The sequence below is a fragment of the Callionymus lyra genome, chromosome 9, assembly GCF_982586985.1.
Source record: "Callionymus lyra chromosome 9, fCalLyr1.hap1.1, whole genome shotgun sequence".
In the NCBI taxonomy this organism is placed as follows: Eukaryota; Metazoa; Chordata; class Actinopteri; order Syngnathiformes; family Callionymidae; genus Callionymus; species Callionymus lyra.
Window position 1 is genome coordinate 12,171,659 of NC_141826.1, and position 25,978 is coordinate 12,197,636.

Genomic DNA, 25,978 nt, shown 5'->3' on the forward strand with positions numbered 1-25,978 from the left:
GACCTTTCCATGGTGTCCTTGTCTCACGCCTGATGAGGCTAGGACACGCTCAGCCCCTCTTTGATCACTGAAGGGGGAATCAACGTTGGAAAATAGATGAATAATGTATGATTTAGTTTACTTCTAAATGCTGACCTTTTAATTGGGCAGGCAAAATACAACACGAAATTGAGTTCATGAAAGTTGTATTCCTTAAAAATGTAGGTACAAAAGTATCTCTTCGTTTGTCCCTTTGCTGACCTTGACTCTCCACCTCCTCATACCTGCCCAGGAGCTGGCCACAGAAAAAGGCTTACCCACCGTCAGCCCCCCCACAGCTCACAGTTGGCCTGGCAACGATTGCAGGCGGCAGCCTTATGATGGAGCACAGTCAGACATTAATGATGGAGAAATGCTGGCTCTGAACTTCACACGCCCCTCCCCGAACCCCATCAGCAAGATTGCCAGTCGCATGGCAAACCATTTTTTATTATCGTCATTGGTCGGGATGGTTCCGATTGTCTTGTCGGCGGAGAGAACTACATAATCGCAAAAAGTTTATTTGCATCTCAAAAGTAAATGAAAATTCACATCATCAGTTACTTTCTGTGAGCTCAGTGATGGCTTGAATATGTTTAAATGGATTTATCCTCCAGAATAGAACGTGTCCAAGAATCTTGTTCTCTTAATAAAGCAGTTTCTCTTTCATGTAGTCGTCGAATCGATCGTCGAGCCGAGTGTATCTGTTTTTTTCTGTGTTTTGCAGAGTGTACTTTTCTTTCAAAGGCTGACTAACACAATGACCTTGACTTCAGACTCATCTCACAGACAGAGCCCTTTAAATGTAAAAACCAAAGCTCCACGTTTACCAAAAAGAAAATCTTTTTCTCTAAGTTTGACCTTTACACCGGAGAGCTCCTGCAGTATAGAAGACTGAAAATGAACGGCTCCCCTGAGTTTGTAAATATCACCTTGTTTCGCAGAGGAACGTGGAAGGTTAAGGAGTAATGGCTGAACCCATTTCTGTGCCAAAGATCTGATCCTGAATTTGTGTACTATTTATATTGAAGCATTTCTTTTTCTAATTTAGGTATTGCTATAGCAGAGTTCCAAAATTGTTTTATTTACTATGTTTTAGTCTGCTTAATATATATATATATTTTTTTTATCAATTTCAATAGTCAATATAAGGACATGTAATTAAATGTATACTGGTTAACACTGTTTTTGTTATTTTTCTTTTATATATGTTCTTTAACTTTATCTTTAGACTTAGATTGTATCATCTTGTTCTTTCTCTTTATTTCTCTTTGTTTTTGTTCTTTTTTTTATGAAAAATTGCTGTATTTGCTGTGTCTAATTGGAAAAATAACAATTTTAATAACCTCCTGAGGGATCAATAAAGTTCTACCTACCTATCTACTGCCAATATTATATGCAATTGACAAAGTTCTGAACTTATTTTTCTTGAATTTCGCCTCAAGGAAAATATGATACATTTTTTGGGTGATGTTCTATGGTCGCATCTAAATCTAGAACAGTTTTGAAGGATAATTTACTAAATATTCTCATTCATCCAGGTCATGGTTATGACCTAAACATGAAGTGAAGCAACTGAGTCCAGAAGGAACTCAACTATATTTATAAAGGAATTCGAAACAACAGCAGTTGATAACAAGTGCTGTACAAGAACAACAACAGCCGTTGATATCAAGACCTCAGTAATTTCAGGCCTATTTCTAAGCTCCCTTTCTTGTCCAAGATCTTGGAGAAGGTGGTGTCTGAGCAGCTGTCTTTGTTCCTGGATCAGAGCGACATCCATGAGAAGTTTCAGTCTGGCTTCCGTAAACATCACTCTACGGAGACAGCTTTATTGAAAGTGTCCAGTAACATCATGATGTCGGCTGACTCTGGTAAATTCACTGTTCTGGTTCTCTTGGATCTGTCCTCAGCCTTTGACACAGTTGATCACCAGATCCTGCTGAGAAGACTGAGGGATGAAGTGGGACTGTCTGGGTCTGTGTTAGAATGGTTCTCATCTTACCTTTCTGGGCACAGTTTTAATGTATCTGCCAATCAAATGAGGTCTGAATCGGCAGATCTGTTTTGTGGAGTCCCTCAAGGTTCTGTTCTGGGTCCTTTATTGTTTTTGCTGTACTTGATTCCCCTCGGTAATATCATTCAGAGATTTCCAGATGTTTCTTATCACATTTTTGCTGATGACATCCAGCTCTTCTGCTCTTTTGATCCAACTGAGCCCCAGAGGCTGAACAGCTTAGTCAATTGTTTGCTAGAAATCAAACAATGGCTTGTAATCCATGCGTTTGTTTCTTCTCATCTGGACTATTGTAACAGTTTGTTTTCATGTCTTAACAAGAAGGAGATGTCTCGTCTGCAGTTGATTCAGAACTCTGCAGCAAGAATTCTGACCCGCTCAAGTAGGAGAACTCACATTTCTCAGATCCTTAAAACTCTTCACTGGCTTCCAGTTTCTTTCAGGATCAACTTTAAAATTCTGGTTCTTACTTTCAGAGCTATTCATGGTCAGACTCCTCCTTACATCACTGATCTGATCCAGCCTTACACCCCAGCTCGGGCTCTGAGGTCTGTGGATCAGAATCTACTTATGTACTTAAGTGCTTTGTGACCCTGGCCTCGAAAAGCGCTATATAAATAAATATTACTTACTTACTTACTTACTTACTCTACAAGAACATAAAAATAAGCACAGTTAAAAACACTCGGATAGAACAACACCAGATAAAACAGGTAAAAGGCACTAAGAACGGCTACTGAGTCTCATGCTGTGGTAAAAGCCAGGGAATAAAAGTGTGTTTTAAGGTGAGATTTAAAAATGTGAGGGGGCTTCTCTGACACTCACAAGCAAGTTGTTCTAGAACCGAGAAAGCTCTGTCCTGTCTCAGTTTCCTCTTGGAACTCGACACAACTAGGAAAAGCATCAGGAGCATAATGGTGGAGAAGCTCCGGGAAGTACAACGGGGCGAGGCTATTTAAAGATTTTAAAACAAATAAAATAATCTTTAAATTAAATCTAAAATGCACAGGCAGCCAGTGGATGGAGGCCAGGACAGGAGTTATGTGCTCGCTCTTACGTGTCCCAGTTAAAAGCCGAGCAGCGGCATTTTGGACTCACTGGAGGCGTGCGAGGGACGACTGGCCGACTCCAAAATAAAGTGCGTTACAGTAATCCAACCGGGGTGTGATGAAGGCATGGATTACTGTTTGAAAGTGCTGTTGTGCAAGATAGTGCTTAACCTTCGCTGCCATCCTCAGGGTGAAAATAGCTGGACTTCAAAACTACTCCTATTTTCCAGTTTTAATTAAAAATTAAAATTCTTGAGTGGCACATATATTTGCGTGTCTAAGCTAAACAGTGGAAGCAAATTCAGTTGTACTGAAACCTTTGAAATCCATCCATACGTTCTACTTGTTATGGAACCCTTGGCTTCTCCAGCTCCACCAGCCAACACTATGTAATGATGAGGATGATTATATTATCTGATACATCACTGGAGCAATATATCACATTTTATAGATACTTTTCTTTATTACTTTTGAGATACCTCCTTGTACAGAAAGACAAGAGGCTTAAAAATGTTGAAAAAAAAAGAGAGACAAATATACGACATGCTGTTTTTTATCATAAACTGTCAAACAATAAAACCTCACACTGGATAAAGAGAACTGCAAAGAAACAACTTCAGGTTCCAGACCAGATAACAGCTGTCTGACTTTGAGAGTGTTAAAATGGGATCAGATCAGTGTTTTGCTTCACTTTGCTGCAATGATGTTAGAGCTCTCTTTACACAGGAGAGGCAGAACTGAATATATTAAGTTTGCTATTCAAAAGGACTTTTCACATCTCCTACAAGAGCTCTTGTTGGAGCAGTCTCATGTGAACTGCAGAGGCTGAATTGATTTTCCTGGCCATATTTATACAGGTATATATATATACGTATATATATATATATATATATATATATATATATATATATATAAAGCCATGTGTCAAATATACAAAACTTTAAACACAATTAGCACAGCATTGTTTATTGCTGCCAAACCATTCACACATTTCACAATGTTTTCACACAATATGCAGTGAGTGAACACACATTTTACCACAATCCCACAGTGCTTATAGTGTCTTGACAGACAAGCTATACCACCCAACAAAATAATGGTTTGTTTTTGAACATAACATATGTTTACACACCACATCACAGAAAATACAAAAAACAAACTACCTCCTGTGGTAAAGAGTTAAGGAAAAGATACTGATTTGATTTTTACTTCAATGCTATTGAATGTAAACATTACATTTTTGTCAAATCAGTGGATTGCACTTTTTGCATACAGATACCTCTAATACTTAAAGGTAAAAGTATATGTAGTTTTTCTCAGTAGCCAGTATTTTGAAACATGGAGTACTACCGCAAGTAGAATCTGCTATTCTTATAACTTAAGTTTAATAAATAAATAATTTAATTTTGAGTACGATTTCCAGTGTTTTCGGATATATATCAGCGCAGAATATATTAGCTTGAGTAAGAAGAAATTGATTAATTTGATCTATTGTGTTTTGTAGTTTTGATTCTAGGAAAAGTATCTGAAGTATAGGGAAGCTAGTTAACCATTGAAAACAACCTTAAATATGGTACAGCTTAAACCAACATTGCACCTACATTTTCATGAGGGTCTTCTGACCCCCTTTGTGCCCCATACAATCTACCAAAGGAGCTGAAATTTTAGAACTATTCCTAGTGAGTATGTAATACATAAACTTAATTTGTATTAACTTTGGAAGTATTTTCCTTCTTTAAATTTGGGTACTCTGCCCACTAGTGCCCCTGCAATTAACCATATATATATATATACAGTATATATAAAATATATTTGAAATTACATCAACTTCGGAAGTATTTTGCTTTTTATTGCATCAACTTTGGGGGGCATGTGCCCCCTTTTCTTCAACGTGACCCATGTAAGTGTGTCTCTCAGAAGTGAAAATGATCATCACACTTTCCATGAGTCCGTCTCTGATATTCAAAAATTCTCCCGGTGGCGGGAAAACCCTCTCAGCTTCTCATTCAGTCACAGACTCGGCAGGTCACTTTCTTTGAAATGATAACACTCTAATCCTATTTAATTCTTTAAGCACAGTAAGCAAACTGCCCCGAACAGTCAAAGTTGGTGTCAGGGATTAGAGAGAGAGAAGAAAAAAAAAAACACATTTCATCAGTGATTCTACCTTTGGAAAGAGCTGCGTTGGATTTCTGTCAAACACTCACTTCTGCAGCGTGGGAAGTATAATCTAGTGTAATCATAGCATTTAGAAGAACATATCACAGCTGTGGAGACCTCATGTCTCTTTCTGCCCGTGTTCCCTTTTTTTTTTAACATAGGTGTCACGCTTAATCACAGAGAGGGTCAAAGCCAAAATAATAAAAATTGGAAAAATACAGTCAAAGAGGATTGTATTGAATTTCTGAAAAAGAATATGTTGGATCAGGATTGTGTTATGAAGATTCATTAAATTAAACTCTATAAACAGGGACTGTATTCCTAAAGCCCTCTTAGAGCCAAGAGATGCTTCTACTGGACAAACTTAACATACTTATTAGAAATGGGATGTTTTCTTTGTCTATTAGACTGGTGCCTAGTAAAAGTAAAAGGTATTCCTGAAGTTTCCTAAAGGAGCTACTAAGGAGAGATGAATCAAGAGCAACAAGGACGACTGTTAAGTGGTTTAGGAGTTCCCTTAGCAGAGGACAAAATGGCGGACAGAAGAGGCGGGAGAGATATTCTTCAGTAACTGGATAACGTGAATACATGAAGCGCTATAGATTGGATTGTACAGGAATCATGTTAGTGGTTAATCTCTTTAAAGATGAACATCGCAAAAACAACACAACAATGTGATACCTGGGGAAAAATGGAAATTCCTAAATGATAATACATGAGAAAAGTATATAAGATATAAGCATAATTTTAAATTAAGTTGAATATTTTGTTTTTTATGTGAAATATAAGTAAACATTCTTCACAAGATTATTTTCTATGGTGAAGTTTATGGATTTGAGGGTCTATCCTTTGACTGTTTTTACCAAAAGCATCTCTTTCCTAGGATCAACCAATCACAGCTTTAGAAATAATGATACCTCCTAAAGACGTTTATGTCAATTCCTTGCTCAGAGTTCTCTAATTCTTAGGTTAAATCTGGAGCTCTGATTCCCAGAATCTTTAGGAATACCGGCCCAGATGTTTGGTAGGAATATAAAATGGCTTAAGTGTGCCAAGGGAAGGCTATGATGGACAGGTTAACTGTACAGGATGTCTCTCAAAAAAGCAGGAACTGGTTTTAGGAAAAAAGGAAATGTCACTTCTACCATTCCTGGACATGGAATCTGTCCAAAAAACAACATGATAGGGAAATGTGGGCGCCCCCTGTGGCTCAGCAGGCGGTCGATCGTGGTGCAAACAAATCCCCAGATGCACCTCTCATGCGTCTCTTCTGATTTTATCTTCACACTTTTGAATATGCTGAATCGCAAACCGCCATCCCTGCCTATCTTTGAACAGCTTGCATGCCCAGGGCCTGTCCCGGACAAGACTTCTTCCTCCTTTATTTCTCTCCTCCATTTCTTTTCTTGTGATGAGCAGGTGCTGCCTCCCAGCACAATAATCCCGAGAGGAAAGTGGTCCAGCGCGGCGCGCAAAGACCGATGTGTTGCTGCGTGTGCGATCTTGTAGATGGATCAGATTGTAAAGAAGTGTGTGTATGTCTTAAGATGTATGCAAGGTGGCCGAGAGGAAGAATAATTCATCGTGCAAAACAATCCACCGAACAAGAGGGAGCCGATGTTGCATCATGTCACTTGTTTACGCTCAGCTGAATTAAATATTTACAACCAAAATATATATAGGAATGGAGTGTATTTTTATGATGCCGGTGCTGGTGGAAGACTCTCCGTTGTTGCATCGGAAAGATTGCCATCGCATTGATTCATCTGCAGTGCAGCGTGTCGACGCCGATACACAATAAATCCTGAGTGGATGTTACAGAATCAGATGATAATGCCACGAGTGTAGAATTCTCCTAAGCATCCCAAACAAATCTGCTGGAAGACCCGCGGCGCGTACGTGCAAACACGACTGTGTCTGATGCAGCAGTATGCAAATACACGTCTCAGCGTGTTGCTACATTACGTCGGGTGAAAAATGAAGATAATAAAAGTGACATCCAGCTCAGTGTGATTATGAGGAGAGAAGAGACGGATACAGCATTTAGATTTATCGGCTGGTAAACCATTATTTTTTACAAACTGAGCTTGGGAAACGGATAAAGAAAATAAAGAGTCATAATGTTGACATGAATTTGTTCGTTAAATGGGGGAAGAGTCGCACTTGAGGGCTGTTTATGTTCAAGACAGAAGTCCAAAGCATTATTTGAATGATTCCCTTATCTTGTTGAATTGAATTTATTTCTGTGGGCACATCACATTCTTTGATTAGGGTGACAGTTTTAGGGTCACTTTCTTGATAAACCACTACGACCATACACAGCCTTCTGTGGTTTTTATTGCACTTAAAGACATTATTCCTTTTTTGTCTTGAATAATTTAGAATGTCCCCGCGCTACCTAATGCTAAATACTAGTGAAAAGATGACAAGGTCTCATGATACATTGTCATAAATCTCATAGCTCAGTAGGTGGCGCTCTAAGTTGTGCAAAATTAGCTAAGTGGTTGAGAGCAGATAGTTTTACCAGGTGCCTTTTTGGAAAGTGTATCACTGACACTGTATCATGAAACATCATACAACCATCACTGCTAACTACTATAGCTATTATATATTACATACGTTCAAGTTAGTGACATTCAATTGTCAAATGCGCAAAATTATTTTCATAATAGAAATGAGTTTCTGATGCGTCCATACAATTAAATTGCAAGGTTGGGAATTTGATTAAAATTACTTAAACAAGACTATGAATCAGATTTAAATTTACATATTTTACTGTGTCTAAGTGAATAAAATGGAACAGTTTACCTGTCCGTTCGAATACTTTCTGAAGCACAGAGCTGTTAGTTCTCTGTTATATCTCTGTCACATTTTCACAAGCCGTTAATTATCTCACTCCAAACAAACTTGATTGAGTTCTTATCTTCAAGGTGGGAGATGGCGGTTACTCCCTTAGAGACCTGCCACAAAGAAGTCTTCAAACCCTTTTTCCTTTTCATTCGATCCACCCGGGAAACATTAACCAAGTTGGCTTAATTCCACAACTTAGTGATAACCAACACGTTCCTTTAATAGCTTCCGTAACAGGCGTACAGTCAACCTTCTAATAGTATGCACTTTATCATAACGTGTTCGGCGTTTAAGTCCCGACTTCCCTTGTATGCTTGATCTATAAATTTCAACCTTAACAATTGCAACCCATAAAATGTTGAGTATATAGTTTAGACACTATTGACTACATTCTCTCTGTCATCTCATTCTCAACACGTCCTCCATTTTAACCTATTTTCACATCCTCTGAAGCCGAGCCTGTCCACACGGTTGAACATCATTGGTCATCTTTTATCTGTAACCTCAACCCACGTATGTTGTATTCATTCAAAATCTCAAACACACAACACGAGCAGGAACTTAGAATCATGACAATGATGGGTCAAGTATGCAGGGGAAAATCAGTTCTAACACCTGAACATCATTTTTTAGCACTTGAAATATCATTTTTTTGCTATGAGCTCAAGAAGACAGCATCAGGCAGTAGCTTTCCAGAACTTATTAAAAAATAATTTAGGGATCCACATTTTATTCTCATCCATTCCTCAACCCATGCTTAACATTGCCTAAAAATAAGTGTTAAGATAAAAAGGAGGATAAGTCACTTTTAATAATATTGTATGATTAAAAATGTATGACAAAATCTCCCTGATTGACTATTTGTCAACTGATTCTACTGTGAAAAAACTCTTGCATGATTACAATACTGTCCTGAAGTTAAACTTAATTTCCAAGATACATTTGAGAACTGTACTGTTATCCAATGAATAAACGATAAAAAACCTCATAGTCATATTTAAAATCACATTTCTTGCTGGGATAAGTGTCGCCGAAATAATAAAACGTAGCTGTTAAATTGAATCCCTGTGCCCCTGAGCAACCATCCCACTGACTTTCTCCGTAAGAACTGACCTTGGAAGACTTGACGAACGTCACAAAATGAAAAGTGTGACTTAAATATGCTACTTTGATCCTTCACTAATGACGCTACCTCCCTGCAATCATTGGTTAATAGAACTGCAACAGCAGGAAGAAGCAGCGGGTCTGCACAAATCACACCATTCTGTGTGCGATTTCTCTTCAGGGGAGACGGTCCCTCACTTTACAAACACTCTGCCTCAATAGGGGGCGGAAGCTGAGTGATGTCCAGCAATTTCTTCTGAATGCCTCTTACTCAGCGGCGGCGGAGCCAGGACACATTATATCAATTAGCTTGAGCAGGAAAAAAAAAAAACTCATGCTGAGTTGATTGGAAAAAAAACAAGCCTCTAAACCAGGGGTCTCCGAACCGGTCCTCAAAGGGGCCGGGGGTGGTGCAGGTTTTTGTTCCAACCACATCAAGCATGTGTGGTTTAACCAATGAGGTTTCAGCTGTAGCAACACCTGACTGAAAGTCAACTGAATACACTACTTAGACACCTGGTTGGGTTAAAAGAGGCAGGCTGTTCCTTGATTTTCTATTGCTCTCAGTATTGTCTTGACCTTTTAAGCATCTATTTTTTGGGGTATTGTATTGATTGTTTAAGCGCTGTGAGACCCTGGTCTAGAAAAGCGCTATAACAATCTTACTTACTTACTCACTTAGATAGTTAAAATAGCATGAATAAACTAGTTAGTTAAAGTGATATTTCACCCAAAGCTTAAATTCAATTTCTACTCACCCTCATGCCCACTAAGGGTTGGGATTATTTGCAGAGAAACCTGTTCTTATAGTAGGAGTATGTATTTATAGGCAAACATATATGTTCATTTTTATGTAACAACTAGAACTTAGGTCTCTTCCTCTGTCCAAAAAGACACACTTAAAAACCTCAAAATAGTTAAGTTATAAAGTGTTATCAAACAACTCCTAGTAACATGGTAAATAACAGTTTATTAATACTCGTTAAACTATGCGGTGAAGTTAAAAAACATTTACAAACTGTTATTAAAATACTTCTCTACTACTCAGTTTACTATTGATTTAATATATACTTGTAATGGATAGTTATACTAAAGTTTTACCCTTTATTTATTTAAACCTGACCTTGTTGCCTAGGTGATCATTTATCATCTTTATCACTAGAAGTGTTTTCTGCTGTTCTACCTAGAATGCCAAAACAAGAGCAGATTGGCTGGAAACCCCCTGTGGACACTCATTTAGTTATGTAAACCAAGCGATCATTGTCACACCACAGGAGGGAACATGTTGAAATGGAGTGGGGCGGGCAGTGGGATTTCACCCCAAGGTTCCTCCATATGCACCTCAACTTTATCGATTTATATACATATGGTCAGGATCACAAAAACAACCCTGTAGACCGTGTGGAATGAATAATAATTCAGGGAAGAAAAGTAGATATTGATAAAAAAGTAAATTGGTATCAGAGGGTGTTTTCAAGCGAGGAGAAGCCAATATTCAAGTGTCCATTATCAAACACTCTCCTTTAGGTGATGGCCTCATGAGCAGAAGCCGTAAGCAGCGGTAGGGTGGAGCGGGGCAGACCCTCGGAGGCGATGCTAGCCGTAATAGCCACTCATCTCCTCATGGTAATTACGCATCGCCTTACTACAAACACTGGTGGACCTTTCATGTGCTCCTCAGGCAGTGGATTTGGACGGAGGTTTGGGGTTGTTAGAATAGGATTAAAGAAGCTGCAACGGCAAAACGATCCGGCAAGAAATCTGATCCTGAGGCGGCTTTAAAACGCACAAGCACACACACACATACACACACACACACACAAGACGTTGTTGTGATGACAAAACCTGCCGATTCAGGGGCATTTCTGGTGATTTCAGTTTTAACCGGTACTTGTCATAATCAGGATTTCTGGTGTTTACACTATGTTTTAACCACGTATTTCTGGTTTATCAAGGTCTGCACAGAGCAACTGCATATTTAACAGTTTGGATGTGTCACTGTGCACACCTGAGTGGACATTGAAAGAGAGACATTGTACTTTGATCGACATTGTACGGTTGAATGAAAAGTGACGTGGATTCACAGAAAGATGTGTGGAGAATCGTTGCCATGCACGGTTGTGCGTTTTTGAGGTGAACAGTGAAGGACTTTGACATTTGTGTGGTTTGTGGATCCTCTTTTATTGTGTTCCTTTCTATAACAAAAAAAAAAGTAAGGACTGTTTAAGTTTTCACTGGTTTAAATTAACAACATTTATTTACAACTCAATGTTGCATATCTGGTGCCATTCCTCTCAACAAGCGTTTCAGTAACGGTGACCTGAGCGGCTTCCAAAAGGCTTTACCGCCCAGCCAACCAATCACAGCCGTGGATCACTTTTGACTTAGCAACATAGATATAGGATTTAAATACATTATTGTACATTAACACTAAAAACAGCGCTTTGTAGAAATGCTTCATAGGTGTTCATAGTTTTGTTTTCAGCACAAGTTAGGTGGGGATGTAATCTCTGCCTCCCACTAAATTCATACAGTGATAATAAACTCATTTTCTACTCACCCTCATGATGACTAAGGGTTGGGATTTTTTTTCAGAGTAATCTGAGTTATAGGCAAAAACACACTTAAAAACATCCAATTACTTCTGCAGTGCTAGTTTGTAACGTCCCTCTTGCATTAAAGCTTCGACAACAGGGATTGTACCTAAAGAAACGTATTGGGTCTGTGTTTTAAGCTTTTTTTTAGTGAAAGCTTAAAGGCTAACATGCTACACAAAAAGGAAGTACTCCGTAAGTATCACGCTTCCAGTTTAGACAGTAGACTGACTTTAAAAAAGGAAAGATTACTCACAGTAGACACGAGAGTGAGTAGAAAATGAGAGAATTTTTGCTGAACTTCAAGTTTATCTGATGTTCAATAACGGTGACATCCATAGAAGGTGAACTGTGATATAGCAAGGACACTGTCTTCATTTATTAAAGTCTGGGACATGATTCAGAACAAAAAATGTGAATTAAACAGCAGCTAATAATTGTGTTTCTTTATTGTTTCTATGACTCTATTACGCTTTAGTAATTCTTGAATTTATTCTGATTTAATTCGTGTTTCCAGAACACTCTTAAAGTCCCCACTTAAATCTGCTCTCCATATTTAAGACTTAATATTTAGTACAGGCAAACAGGAAGCCCGCTGTGTGTGTTAACAGAAGCCGTGGTTCGACGCCCCGGTGGTCGACGCATTTAAACGCCGGGCTCTCGGGTTCATTGTTTGAATTTCGCCGTACAGCACTTGCGTGAGTCTCACCTGCTCCAATATAGTGTTGATCCTGCCGACCTCACAGTCGATCACAAAGCGCTTCTCCTGCCTCCTGTCCATCTCCTCGATGATCCGTTTGAACTCGGCCGCGTCCGTCGTGCTGCTCACGGAGCGAGCGGTCACCTGCCAGTTGTTGGCGACCGCCGCCTCCATGATGGCCTGCAGTATCGAGAAACCTGCGGGACAAAAGGGAGATTTAAAGCGCCTGCAGATAAGAAACAAAACACCACTTTGTTGAAGAAAATCATGAATAGCCTGTAATTTATTCTAAAGAGGACTTTTTTTTTGTTGCTTGAATCAGGAGGTCAAAGGTTGTCCTATTACAATATAAAATGGCGCTGGGAAGTCGCAGGTCCACTTAAATATTGTCTGGAGTCATTTTATGCGGCGTGTGTGCAGCTACATTTGCATATTTAGAAGCCAATATTGTAATGAAGTGAAAGGAATTGTATCTCCATGTTATTAAAAGATCAGTGGGTGATGTTATTGCACTTGGCATCAATTAAATTATGGCATTTAGCACAGCCAAGTGATAACTATGACAGTGAGGTGGGATACGTCTCCTCGGAGGGTCGGGCCGAGCCTCTGTTAGAAAGGAAGAAAAAAATGAAATATTCATCCTCGGCCCGAGGTGGAGAGATTATGCTTCACGAGGAAGAACTGGCTGGTTAATTCACAAGTGAAGTTTTCTTTTAATAAGGGAACCGGAAACACTCGGGGAACATCACACGGAGCTAAAATGAGTCGGACGTGACTTATTCTAGACGAGAGAGGGGAAGATCAATTCATTGTCTCAGTTCAAAAGAAAACGGCTTATTAAGGGACATTATTTGGAGGTGTCCTTTTTTTTTTTTTTACCAAACCATTGTCATTATTATTCATCACTAGAAGCATGACAGGAAAAATAATAAAAGCTAAAAAAGCAAAGGTTAGAATAAGAGTTAAAAAAAACACACTTTAAAAATGAAAAAACAACAACCCACGACTACAGTTTTACTTGGGTTTATGGTTAAATAAATATAATTTAAGGATGTGAGGAGAATGTTGAGTATTTAAGAAGAAACTAAGGTGAAAACCCAACTCTCCTGACATTTTTCAAATGTTTTTGAAAAGTTTTTCTCTAGCTGTCCCTTGTCATAGCAAAGTTATAAAGTTCTCCCCTTCTGAAATCTTGGCGAACTAGGGGTTACATTGGCGAAGTACATTATGACATAACGGGCTACACTCCTCCTTGAGCCAGCTGTAATCACGCCCTGCCTTGTTTATACAACGAGTCCCTTGGATGTGGAAAGTTCCATTGACGATGCTGTGTGACAAATCTCGATGCTTCACCAATGGCAGCAGAGTGGGCGTGCTTATGGTAAACAATATTTTAGCTCCAGAAAATCAAAGTGTTTTTCAGTGGGCGGGGCTTAAGCACATTTTAAAATATAAATATTTCAATGAAAAGACAGTTTTGTACAAACAGACACATACTGATGATACAATAGAGTACCAAGATCAATTTAAGAGACACTTAAATCAACAAAGTAGTTGCCGTTTAATGCATGAGGGGCATATAGTGTTTGGCACGGAGCGCAAACAAACACAATAAAGTCAAAATTAATTAATTAATTCAAATCCATTTAACTGATGGGGGACGACACCCTGAGCAGGTTCACTAGTCATACACAAACTCACACATATGGTCAATTTAAAGAGTTCTCAATCAATGTCTGTATGTTTGTGCACTTTGGGAGGAAACCGGAGTGCCTGGGATAAACCCACGCGACACAGGGAAAGCAGTTGGTTGCCTCAAGCTGGAAGCAAACTCACATTATAATGATATGATTCATTCTTTAAATTGGGGACAAAGTTAGGGTTGATGGTTTAGTGAAGAGGCCATGTTGGCAGACGAGGACACGATGAGGACAGGTGTACCTAGTGACAAAGATGACTTAAGGTGGAGGACGACTTGTTGTGGGAAATGAAGAAAGACGAAAAAAAAATCCACAGCAGTCTTGTTTAGTTTTGCTGCCACTCACTGTCAGTCGCCCCGAACACCTTTTCTCTCTGCCTCCCGCACGCTGCCACAACACTGCTTTCAAAAGCACGCCAGTCCTCCTACATCTTCCAGCCAGCACATGCCTCATGAGGTACAGATCATTCATCCATGTTGTGGATTGTCTGAAGTTCTAGTCCCTGAATGTGAGTCATGAGCATGTCGGGTAGACCTCGGGTAGATCAACTTCCACACGATGAACAATAAATGATTGCGTATGATTATGAGATGTGCGACTACATTCCAAACATCCCTGAAAAGCAAATCCCTATTCACCAAATAGCTTTCAGGTCTAATTTAATCACTTTCTTCATTTTCTTCTTTTCCTTTTCTCATTTCAAGTAATTGTTGTCCAACTTAATCTGCTGCGATCTTAATCACCTCACTAAAAGTAAATGTGCCCTTGATAGAACACACGCATGCATACACACACCGACACAATCACACATACAAGAAAACACAAGCTCACGCACACATGCATACACACACTCACACATACAAGTGAACACAAGCTTCTGCACACACTCACACAATCACATATACAAGAAAACACAAGCAAACACACACATGCATACACACACTCACACAATCACATCATCACATACACAAGCACATACACATGCATACACACACTTACACAATCACACATGGAAGAAAACACAAGCAAACACATGCATACACACACTCCCACAATCACACATACAAGAAACACAAGCACACACACATGCATACACACACTCACACAGTGACACAAACAGGAAAACACAAGCGCACACATTTGCATACACACACTCACACAACCACATATACAAGAAAACGCAAGCACACAAACACACGTACAAGAAAACACAAGCACACCAACACACATACAAGAAAACACAAGCGCACACACATGCATATACACCCACATAAAAACAAGTTCATACAAACTCACACTTGCATAAAGACATACTGCACGAAAACACATGAGCGCATTAACACACACACTCACACACACATACAAACAAAAAACACAAAAACGCAAAAGCACACAAACAAGAAAACTCAAACCGTACGCAAACACTAGCACACACAAGAGCAAGGAAAACAAAAGTATAGACACACACTTGCAAACAGACACATACAAGAAAACACACGATAGCGCAAAACACACACACAAACTACAAACGCACACAAAACTGCATGCACACACACTAGAAAGCACAATAAAAAAGAACAGCTAACAAACACACACTCACAATATGAATATAAGAAAACACACATGACCACACACATAAACAAACACGCACATATGCACACAAACAAAAACATACACTTAGAAGGAAACACAAGAGCAGAAAAAAAGGACACACAAGATGGTTTTCTATTTCTGAACTCCAGTAGGATTCTCAAAAAAAAAGAGAAGAAAAACTAGGAAGAAAGCAGCAGCAGATTAAGGGCAGCATGAGAAGTAAACAAAAGAACAGTGGACATCAGTCTTTGGAATGTATTTGTCTTACTGTGAAACATTTCTCTGTCCAACCTTATCTCTTTGAGCAGCTACACTGGCAGCAAACAGTTTAGAAGAAATAAACACCTATATTCAAAGAAGCAGCAACAACAGACATTAAAAAGAGGAAAACACTTAATTTGCATTCATGTGTTTTGCTTCCAATCTGATGTTGGGAATATTCCGAGTCCACTCCGTGACCTTCTCTGGAGTGCAGCACATTGTGCCGTCAAGCTCTGGTCTCCTAGGGGACACTGTCCCCGCAGACCTCAAGGTCATCAGGCGAGTGGTTTCCAGGTTAAATCCCAAAGGAGTATCTCTTTTGTAGGCTGTGACTTGTTTAGGGTTTACTGTGAGCGCGTGGATTATGGGTCACTGGGCAAAAAAATCCCACGGTGTGTTTGGAAAACATCGAGTAATGGATCCCTTCTCTTAATATAAATGATCGTTTATTTAAGCAGTGAAACAATAAGACGATTATCAAATGTTCCCATAACAAAACCTGCATTCCTCCTCATGGGCAGGAATGAAAGTGAAAGTGGAATTAAAGGGTTTCTTTCTGGAATATCATCAATTTTGCAGGATGGCAGGCAGCACCGGCAGCGGCAGTCTCTCATGTACATCCTCTCATCTTCTTCACCTGCAGCTAGAGTTGCACGGTGAAGGATTGAAAAACACAAATTCATTAATAATTTTTCCTCCGGCATCTGCTCAGAAAACCCCCGGCAGCTGCAGAACCCGGGCTGGGTGGCGTGGCAGCTTTTTTCCCGGTGATGAAAGTGCCACACATTAAATTACGTTATGAAGATGAAGCAGGTCAGCCAAGACCATTTGTCTTGGGTGTTTTTGTGCAATGTTGCTCAGGTTCAATTAACCAATACCAAGTCCTTAACATGCAGTTTTTCATCGCCTTTTTTTCAGTCAGGTTGCCGAGTCAGCAGTCTAGTGAAAAGTGGCCTGAGATTCCCAATTTTTACCCAAGAGACACAACATAGACACCTTTTAATATGATTTAAACTATAAGGAAAAATCATCTTTCAAGATTTTAAACTTCTTTTCCTTCAAAATATCTGTTATCCTAGCGGGATTTTATGACGAGCTCAGTCGTTTGGCAGCGACTCCGAGTACAACCTTTTATCTCCGCATCTAATCCAGCTGAGGTTTAAATAATAAAACCTTTTTTTACGAGACGCCGCATCTTCAGGAGTTTCTCCAAGGACGTCGAGAAGTAACAGATGGTGATGGTGCTTCACCCGAGATGGGTCAAGTGAACGAGTTGCTTTATGAACCCGAATGGTAGCAAGAGATCTGATGAATAAAAGATTAATTTAGATTAAAGTATCTTAACAATCGGGTCACCTTGACCCAGAGACCCATAATTAAATGATTACATTTTTTCTAAACCACAGGTATTAACATGTTAATAGTCAGTCAGTGTTTTAAAGAAATGTTTGAGTTTGTAATGGCATGTATGGGAACATCTTAAAAGGACACATACCTTGTTTACTCAGATTAGCCATTAGGAAAAATCATCAAACCTTTGTTCATTCATTTAAAACCAACTCTTATTTTAGTCTGTGTTTTTCAGTTTTTTTTACTTTGTTCTTGTCTCTCGGATAATCAAAAACATATGATAGAGTATAACGATGCAACCGTAACATTTCTTCCTTCAGAATGAATTCTGACAAGATTCTGTATTTTACTCTCCTTGTACAAGTAAAATGATTGTGAATAGGAACAAATTACTTCTAGTTCACCACTTTAAGTCAGATTCCTATACTGGCAACATCTGTTTTGTTCCTCTTTAACTAGTTATTCATTTTCTGATGCTTATTTCTTTATATGATGGAGTATAAAGATGCAACCGAAACATTTCTTCATTCAGAGTGAAACCCGACATTCCATGAAGAAGATTCTGTATTTTACTCTCCTTGTACAAGTAAAATTTTTGTGAATAGGAACCAATTACTTCTAGTTCACCGCTTTAAGTCAGATTCCTAACCTGGCAACATCTGTTTTGTTCCTGTTTAACTTTTTCATTAATTTTCTGATGCTTATTTCTTTATAGGAGTTATTGGGCGAGTTCCCAATAGAGCTTTGTATGTTTTTGGACTGTGGGAGGAAACCGGAGTGCCGGGAGGAAACCCACGCAACAGATCAAGAGTTGCATTAGCTTGATGTGATGCCATCTCAGTTAATATATTTTACTAACTAGGCTGCAACATTCATTTCCATTTGCGAGATCAGAAAAGCAAGAGGAACGTTCACTCTTGCAAGTAATGAGAAAACAAGAAAAAAAAAAAGATACCACGTCAATCAGATTAGAGCGACAGAAAGCTTTTATTTTGAAACTGCAGATTTGTGTCGCTGTCGTCTCTGCTGCCTCCAGCGAGCTCCATGCTGAGTGGGAACAATTGGATTCATTTGAGATTCACAGAAGATTCCATGCCTGCCTAGTTTTAAATTTGTATGGAAATTAAGGAATCTGCTCCACTAGATGGATTGCTTATTTGATGCTCATTCTCGAGTCAGCAAAAAAGTGAGTCTTTTTAACGTTTCAATGAGACCATTAGTCCTCCTTTGAACACGGCTTCTTAAATGTTGATTTATGTGTACATAGATTAAATTGTATGAATATGGATCAAATATAAATGAGTGTTAAAGCAATACAGTGTGAACTAGCTAGGTCTTCCTTTACTGAGTTTGAGACGTCATTATAGCAAAGGTGTCCAACTTTGTTTTTCGAGGAGGGCCAAATGATGAAGTGAATGAAATGGGGGGCCATATTTGAACTGTCACATCAAAAGCTATCTCATTGAAAAGTTGAAATTTAAGACACTAATAATTGGGAACTTTTTCACAGACAAACGAGAAGACTTTTTCAGTATTTAGCAATTATATATATATACAGTATATATATATATATATATATATGTCTGTGTATTTTAATCATACATTCTTGTATTGTGTGATTGAATAACATTGTAATTTATTGGAAAATGTGACCTTAATGTATTGAAAGAACAATGACTTAAAGAAACTTGAAAATTGTATTAGTTTCCTCAGATCTGGGCTCTCTTGCCTGAAAATCCCAGAATCCCTTGCACAACACAAAAGGTTTTTCAGCACCTGCAAGACTCTTGAGCAATAATCCTGTTTGATCCCCTGTTTTCCTGTCTTAAAGGGATTCTTCAACTAAAATTTAAATTTCTACTCACCCTCATGTCGACTTAGAGTTGGGATTGTTTGTTAGGGTTATAGACAAAAATGTATGTTCATTTTAATGTAGCAACTGGAGCTCCGTTGTTTTCGTCCCCATCTTAATCCGAAAATACATGTATACAAACTTGGATTGAAGCCTCCACATGAGAAATAGTCCTGAAAGACTTTTAAGTCTATATTTTAATGTGTTTGTAGCAAAAGTTCCCGTTTTTTGAGCTCCACCTCCAAGTGTATCCTCATTGAAACACATTGCAAGTGTCAGTGTGCATGATTTACACTGATGGCCAGGGATCTTCCGCTCAAAACATTCTTAAAACATAGACTTATTTAATCTTTTTTGGAAAAATATCTAATCCTGAGGCTTCTATACAAGATGGACGTTGCAGACGAGCAGTATGGAGGTATTTAGATGTTTTAAGTGTCTTTTCGGAGGAAGATGAAGACAAGTGAGCGTCGGTCACTACATTAAAATGAAATACTTTTTTGCCTATAACTCTGTAAATGACAGATTACTATGAAAATAATCCCAACCCTTAGTCGACCCTTATTAGTAGAACATGAGAGGAATTTGCATTTTGGGTGAACCGTCACTTTAACTGCTCTTTGTCTTTGACCCTGTTTGCTTAGCTTTGATTTAAAAAACTCGCTGTTCAAACAGAACCATGAACCCACTAAACACCGTCTGAAACCTTCATATAGATTTTTTATATTCATTCCTAAAGCCGTGACAAACGCTATCTCCGGCCTCGTCACAAGAATCCCATTAGCGGCGTTCTAACCTCAAATGTAATATGCTCGACAAATAAGGTCTAGAAGACAACAACAGGAAAATCTTATTGCCTCCTATAAATCCTGACTGCAGCAGTAGCAGCAGAGGAAACGCTCGCTCTCATCTCGCACTCTCATCTTACAAAAAGGCCGCACAATGTGTGCGTCTGCGTGCGCGAGATAGTCTCAGTCACCTTTTCTCATATTATTTCACAATTATCTCCCAATTACTGGAGAACATTAAAGCAGATTAAAGTCGGCTCACAATTAATTACTCTGTCATGCACAGTTCTTATCAGGTAATAAGTGGCACAGTGCTGCGTCTAATCTCTCACCGATATGAATCTTACAAGTTCACGGCAAGTTGTACTGGAACTTAAGCGTGTCAAATTTGAGAGGGTTTCCTTCATTATTGTCATTTTTAAAGTTGTGCGGTTAAGAAAACATGCTTACTTTTCATATTGCCAGCAAACACTTTGACTATGTTTTTTTGGACAATAACAGTGTCGATTTACACGTCAGTGCTGGGTCTCAAATCGCATACTTCTCTTAGTGCACTGCCAGATGTCTCAAATCAAACACTGTCGCTACACATTAACCGGAAATGACGCTACAGCTTCTTCTTCTACTACTATTTAACGATGATGTCAACCAGCTGTAGGAACACTATTGCCACCTGCTGGCAGCACCTTTTGTTTGGGTCAATAAATATGAGAAACGACATATTTGCGAGATATTAATGCCGGTATCAGCACCGAAGATGCTTAATCCTCCTTCTTCTGGCTGAAAATATACCTGTAAGTACATATATTACAAAGTCAACGTCACTAAGATGGCAGCCGTTTAGGGTAGAAAGTGTCCATCGATCCATACTCAGTTTTATACGCCAATTTAGTGTACATGACGCACTACATTTCACATACTAATAATTGCATAAAAATAGTATAAAGTATAAAGTATAAAAATACTAAATTTAAGCACGCAAGTATGTGATTTGAGACACAGCTCAGGTCTCTTATACTTCATTAACAATCTTGGCTAAAAGCTCCAGAAAGTTTTGGACTAGTTTCCGTGTTCTCATTTGCAGGAAAAGGAACCCGCAATTCATGGTCCCTAAAATAGGTCATCTCATGGTAAGGGGCCGTTAGATTCAGTGTCTAATCCACTCTAGATTTAAACTTTGCTGCTTAACACTGAAGACCAAGACAATGTGAATAGAAAAGCGCTCCAGGGATTAAATAAATTGGAGGAAACGGTGAAGTGAGTCGTCGTCTAGACTGCTTTCACACATGAGGCTCTACGTTTAAGTCCAATTTCGGCTCAGATTGTAACTATTTACTCTTGCTCTTTCCCATCAGATGATGTTTAGCGACTCTGGTGGAGCGTATGTCACACATCTAGGGTATTTGAGGGAGGTCAGCACAGTGGGTTTGTTGATAGTGCTCTATTTTATTTGTATACTAGCTGGAAAAATCCTTTAAAATCAGAGAAAGATTAATTTTGAAATGTGATCATAGATTTTTTAAACTCCTTATGTTGGAACTAAGTCGACACATTGTCAGGAAAGTATGATGAAGTAGCTCGGTACTCGTTTGGTTTTGTCTGGTGGCACTTTTGTATCGACATTTATATAGAATTTGAAAGACTTCAAATGTTTTCGTACTGAATATTCAGTCTAGAAAATGCACTTTTGAGTTATTTGGATTAGAATATCTAACGTTATTTGTGAAAAGACAATGTAATACATTTTGTAAATGTTTAATTTGGCTATTCAATAAAAACAAATTCAACCTTTCAATATTTAAATGATTGAATTCAATTATAATAAAATAGTTTATTTGGAGATACACCGACTACAATTTCTCATTCACCAAGAACAACATCATTGCCTCTACAACTGAAGCAACTTTTCAAGCAGCAAGAAGACTTGTACCTTTAAAATGGAAATCTCCTGAACCACCTACACAGTTGCACTGGATCAGGAATGTGTTGTACCGCTTGAAACTTTAACAAACTGAGACCGACTTTATCTGGTACCGCCCCAGAAATGTGAGGCGACGTGAGGCCCTTTCATGCTGCGCGCCAAAGAAATGTTGCTTGAAACAACACCAGATGGATGACTATTTTGGTTTCCTTTTATTTAACCTAGTCATGTTTACTTCTTTTTTTCTTTTTTTTTGTATAACCACACATGTTTTTGTCATCTCTAAATGCCTTATTTAAGGTAAGGTAAGGTAAAACTTTATTGATCCCTTCAATTGTTTTTTTCCAATAGCCAATACATACAGCATTTTTTTTTTATAAAAAATCAAAAATAATTAAATTAAAACAAGAACAAGATGAATAAAGAGAAAGAACACAATTACACAATCTAAGTCTAAAGATAAAGAAAAAAGAATATAGATCAAAGTGATTTCATTTTTCTACCTGTTTGTATATAACTATAATTTAGGTATAATACATGTAACCCAGAAGAGGGGGGGCAGGGATTGTTTTGTGTTTGTAAATCAAAAAAATAATAAAAAGATGTATAAAAATAAATAATAATTATAATTTAATGTTTAAAAAAAAAAGTTCATTCAATATTTCGTTGGCACTAATATACTTCCATATTGTCCATTGAGTTTATATTGAACCTTTTAATATAACAGTGAGTGATTCAGCCATAACTCACTTGTTCCACTTCACACTATAATAAAAAGAGAAATATATAATCAAAATTCAAATTTAAGCCAAAGGTTTGAGCCCTTAAAAAAGTCCCATCTGAGCGTAATGATGAGATGTTTGCTCATGAATAAGAGCAGTTGCCAGTGACATGTTTTGGCACGGCAGGCAGAGCTGCTGTCCTCTTTGTCGTCTCTGAACTGGATCTTAACGGGATGAGTTCTGAAGCGTCACCCATGGCAACTCGGCGGTAATTGAATTGAGTTGCATCTAATCTCGTTGCGCAGCGTCTTTTGGATGCTTGTTTCTCATTAGGGTTCGGTGCGGAGTGTTTGCCGAGGCCCGCGATCGCAGTCCCGCGACCGAACCCCTTGGAATCTAATCTCTTATCTCACGTCTGATCGGAGCTAACTAGGCAAATGAAGGAAAACCACATGCGTTGGTTCAGGTCACCCAGGAAAACCCGGAGACAGCCATGCCTCTTGTGACGCTACATCATCCTATAGATTGGATGCATAATCCAAAATGTCAGATCTTATCCAACGAGCATCAACCAAAATGAATCTCCTATCTGTGAAATAAATGCTTACAGAGCCTTGAACAGTACATTACGTGCCGCAGCCTCATTCTAGTGAACAAGTGATAATAGGCCCATAAACCTTGAATTACCAATCGTCCGCACAATAGTTAGTCCAGCAACACACTGGATGGAGTTTTAAATATCCATTTATGACCATTGATTCGTTCCCACGGGACACCACGCGACTGTAGCAGCTCATAAAGAAGCCGAAGCTAATTGATAGTTTACTTTGTGCACACCCTCGATCAATACCTCAGATACAAAAGATGAACCAGGCGGGTAGGAGTGGGAACACGGGGGATAGGATGTTTAAAACTGCAAACAAAATGAACATAAAGCTTGAACTAAATGAAAGATGCATTTATTTTTTGACAAAATAACGGTCCACCACTGTACCGACAAGATAACTCGTAAGGAGGCGGGAGGAGTTCATAGATCATTTATGACTTTAGCAAAATACAGAACAATTTAATTCCACTCTGTGGGACATGAATGCCTGAGGAGTCGATTTAAAGCTCATTCTCACGGTCATGACTGGTCATTTTTCCCTCGTTGATAAATACTTGGGTGTCTCTTGTGAATCCTTGTATCTCTGCCTCTTTTTTTTACTCTATATTTCATATCAGGCGAGTGAAACTATTTTAATTTGAAATGGGGTATCATTTTAAAACAAATTTCCTGGACATTTTCAAAGAACATTCATGGGTAACACAATTATTTCTCACTCTGCAAAAAGTCAATCCAAATATTGGTGGCAAAATCCACTTATTTTCTACTTGCCCTCGTGTCGACTAAGGGTTGGGATTATTTTCAGTGTAATATTTTTCATTTTACAGTTAAAGACAAAAATGTCTATTCATTTTAATGTAGCCACTGGAGCTCAGTTGTCTTCGTCTTTATCTTCATCCATTTTGGAAAAATTCCTTATGTCAAGGCTTCATATTTGGTGAATGTATATGTTTGTTTTCAAGGTTTTATGTATTTTTGGACAAAAGATGAAGGTGACGACATCAGAATTCCAGGTGACTACATAAAAATTAAAATACATTTTTGTCTAACTATATGTCTAACTACTATAAAAAGAAACAGATTACTCTGACATGAGGGTGAGCAGAAAAGGAGTTATTTTGGGTGAGCTATCAGTTTAAATGATACTTCAAGACGTATTAATATTGGAATAAACTTTCTATTCCATCATAAATAAAAAAAAGGAAAATAGCGGCACATACAAGCGCACTGTGTTTTCTTCTCCGTCTCTTGCAGCCCACATTAAATACATTAACCCTGGAGTTTGGAAAGTAGCTGTCACGGTGGAGAGGAAGCCAAAACGGGCAAAAGTGGGAAGCTTTGATGTGTTGTTTACAGTAGGCTCTTTACCAAAACAGTTTGACTGCCAAGTGGTGTCCTAATCAAAAAGACAGCACATGTCAAATCAAACAGAACCGGCGTGCCGCCTGTATCTTCAGAGGTGCATACATGCGGACGAAGGAAGAGGGAGAGCGTTTCTACCGAGAAAATCCTCCCACACTCTCCAAAGCCTCTACATATCTTCCTGCCAGACTTTGTTCCTCAGCCTTTCTCTTGCGCTGCATACTGTGACATATAAGCTGTTATGAATGGACAAGCATGTGTGCACTGGTTTAGGCGTCTAGTGTGTCTAGTTTGTGATTTTTTTTTTTTTTTTATCAAACTATTTTTCAGCAGGTGTTCAAACATTTGTGTCCATGGATTTGAAAGGATAGTTGAACCCGGTGGCGAACAAAGTGGACTGTTTTCTATTTAAAGAAAATTTGCATTTACCTTTTTAACCATTGGAAGGGTTTTCCGACCCACAAGGGATACTGCAAACACATTTGTTTTGACCCAGATAACACAAGGGGTAACACATTTTTTGATATTAGCTGTGGTCCATTTGGAAGGCATATAGGGCCAGTAAATAAAACGAAAGAACAACCTCAGAATTATCAATTCATCCTCAAAATTCTGAACTTACTCTTAGGATTCATATTTAAAATATTCAGTTTAACCTCAGAATCAGCATTCTGACTTTATTCTCAGTATTCTCACATTTAAGTTTATTTTTTCTACTTAAACTCAAGAATCAGCATTCTGAATTTATTCTCATAATCGTCACTTTAATCCTATAAAAATAATTCTATGTTAATATTTGTATCCTTTTGTTTGTTATTTCCTTTGAACTATGTTCTTTATATTTGCGCTTTGTCATCCTTTTAACTATGTTCTTGTTCTTGTTTTTATGAAGCAATGATTTGTTGTGAACTGGAACCCAATTTCTTAAAGGTGATCTCCAGAGGGATTAATACAGACTATCTAATCAATTTTTTTTACTTAAAGTCTTACTTTCATCTGAGAAACTGAATTCATTTTTTTTTTTTTCATAATTCAGACTTCAAAGTCAGACTTTAATTACATAATCAAAAGATTCTGAATGTATTTAATTATAAAGTCTCACTTTTAAACTCATAATTATTTCTTTATTTCTATTTATTTTCATAATTCAGACTTTGAAGTATCACTTTCATCTCAGTGTATAATTCTGAATAAAGTTCTTATCAAAGTCAGATTTCTCACTTCTATAGAATAAACTTTATTTCTCATTTCATCCTCAAGAACTATAATTCATTGATCATTTTATTCCACTGGCTCTTATTCTCTTTCAATTGGTGACAGTATTTTCTGT

At 38.2% G+C, this 25,978-nt stretch overlaps 1 protein-coding gene across 5 annotated transcripts in view; it reads right to left on the reverse strand.

Moving 5' to 3' along the window:
- gria3b (glutamate receptor, ionotropic, AMPA 3b) overlaps nt 1-25,978 on the reverse strand; it is a 108,062-nt gene that overhangs the window by 42,679 nt on the left and 39,405 nt on the right. For all 5 annotated transcript variants that reach the window (XR_015712873.1, XM_087799795.1, XM_087799794.1 and 2 more), the window contains exon 4: nt 12,502-12,689. Coding sequence is in view for 4 of the 5 variants with exons in the window: in XM_087799795.1 (XP_087655921.1) it covers nt 12,502-12,689 (188 nt within the window). In the remaining variant the exon portion in view is untranslated. The remainder of the gene's footprint in view (nt 1-12,501; nt 12,690-25,978) is intronic.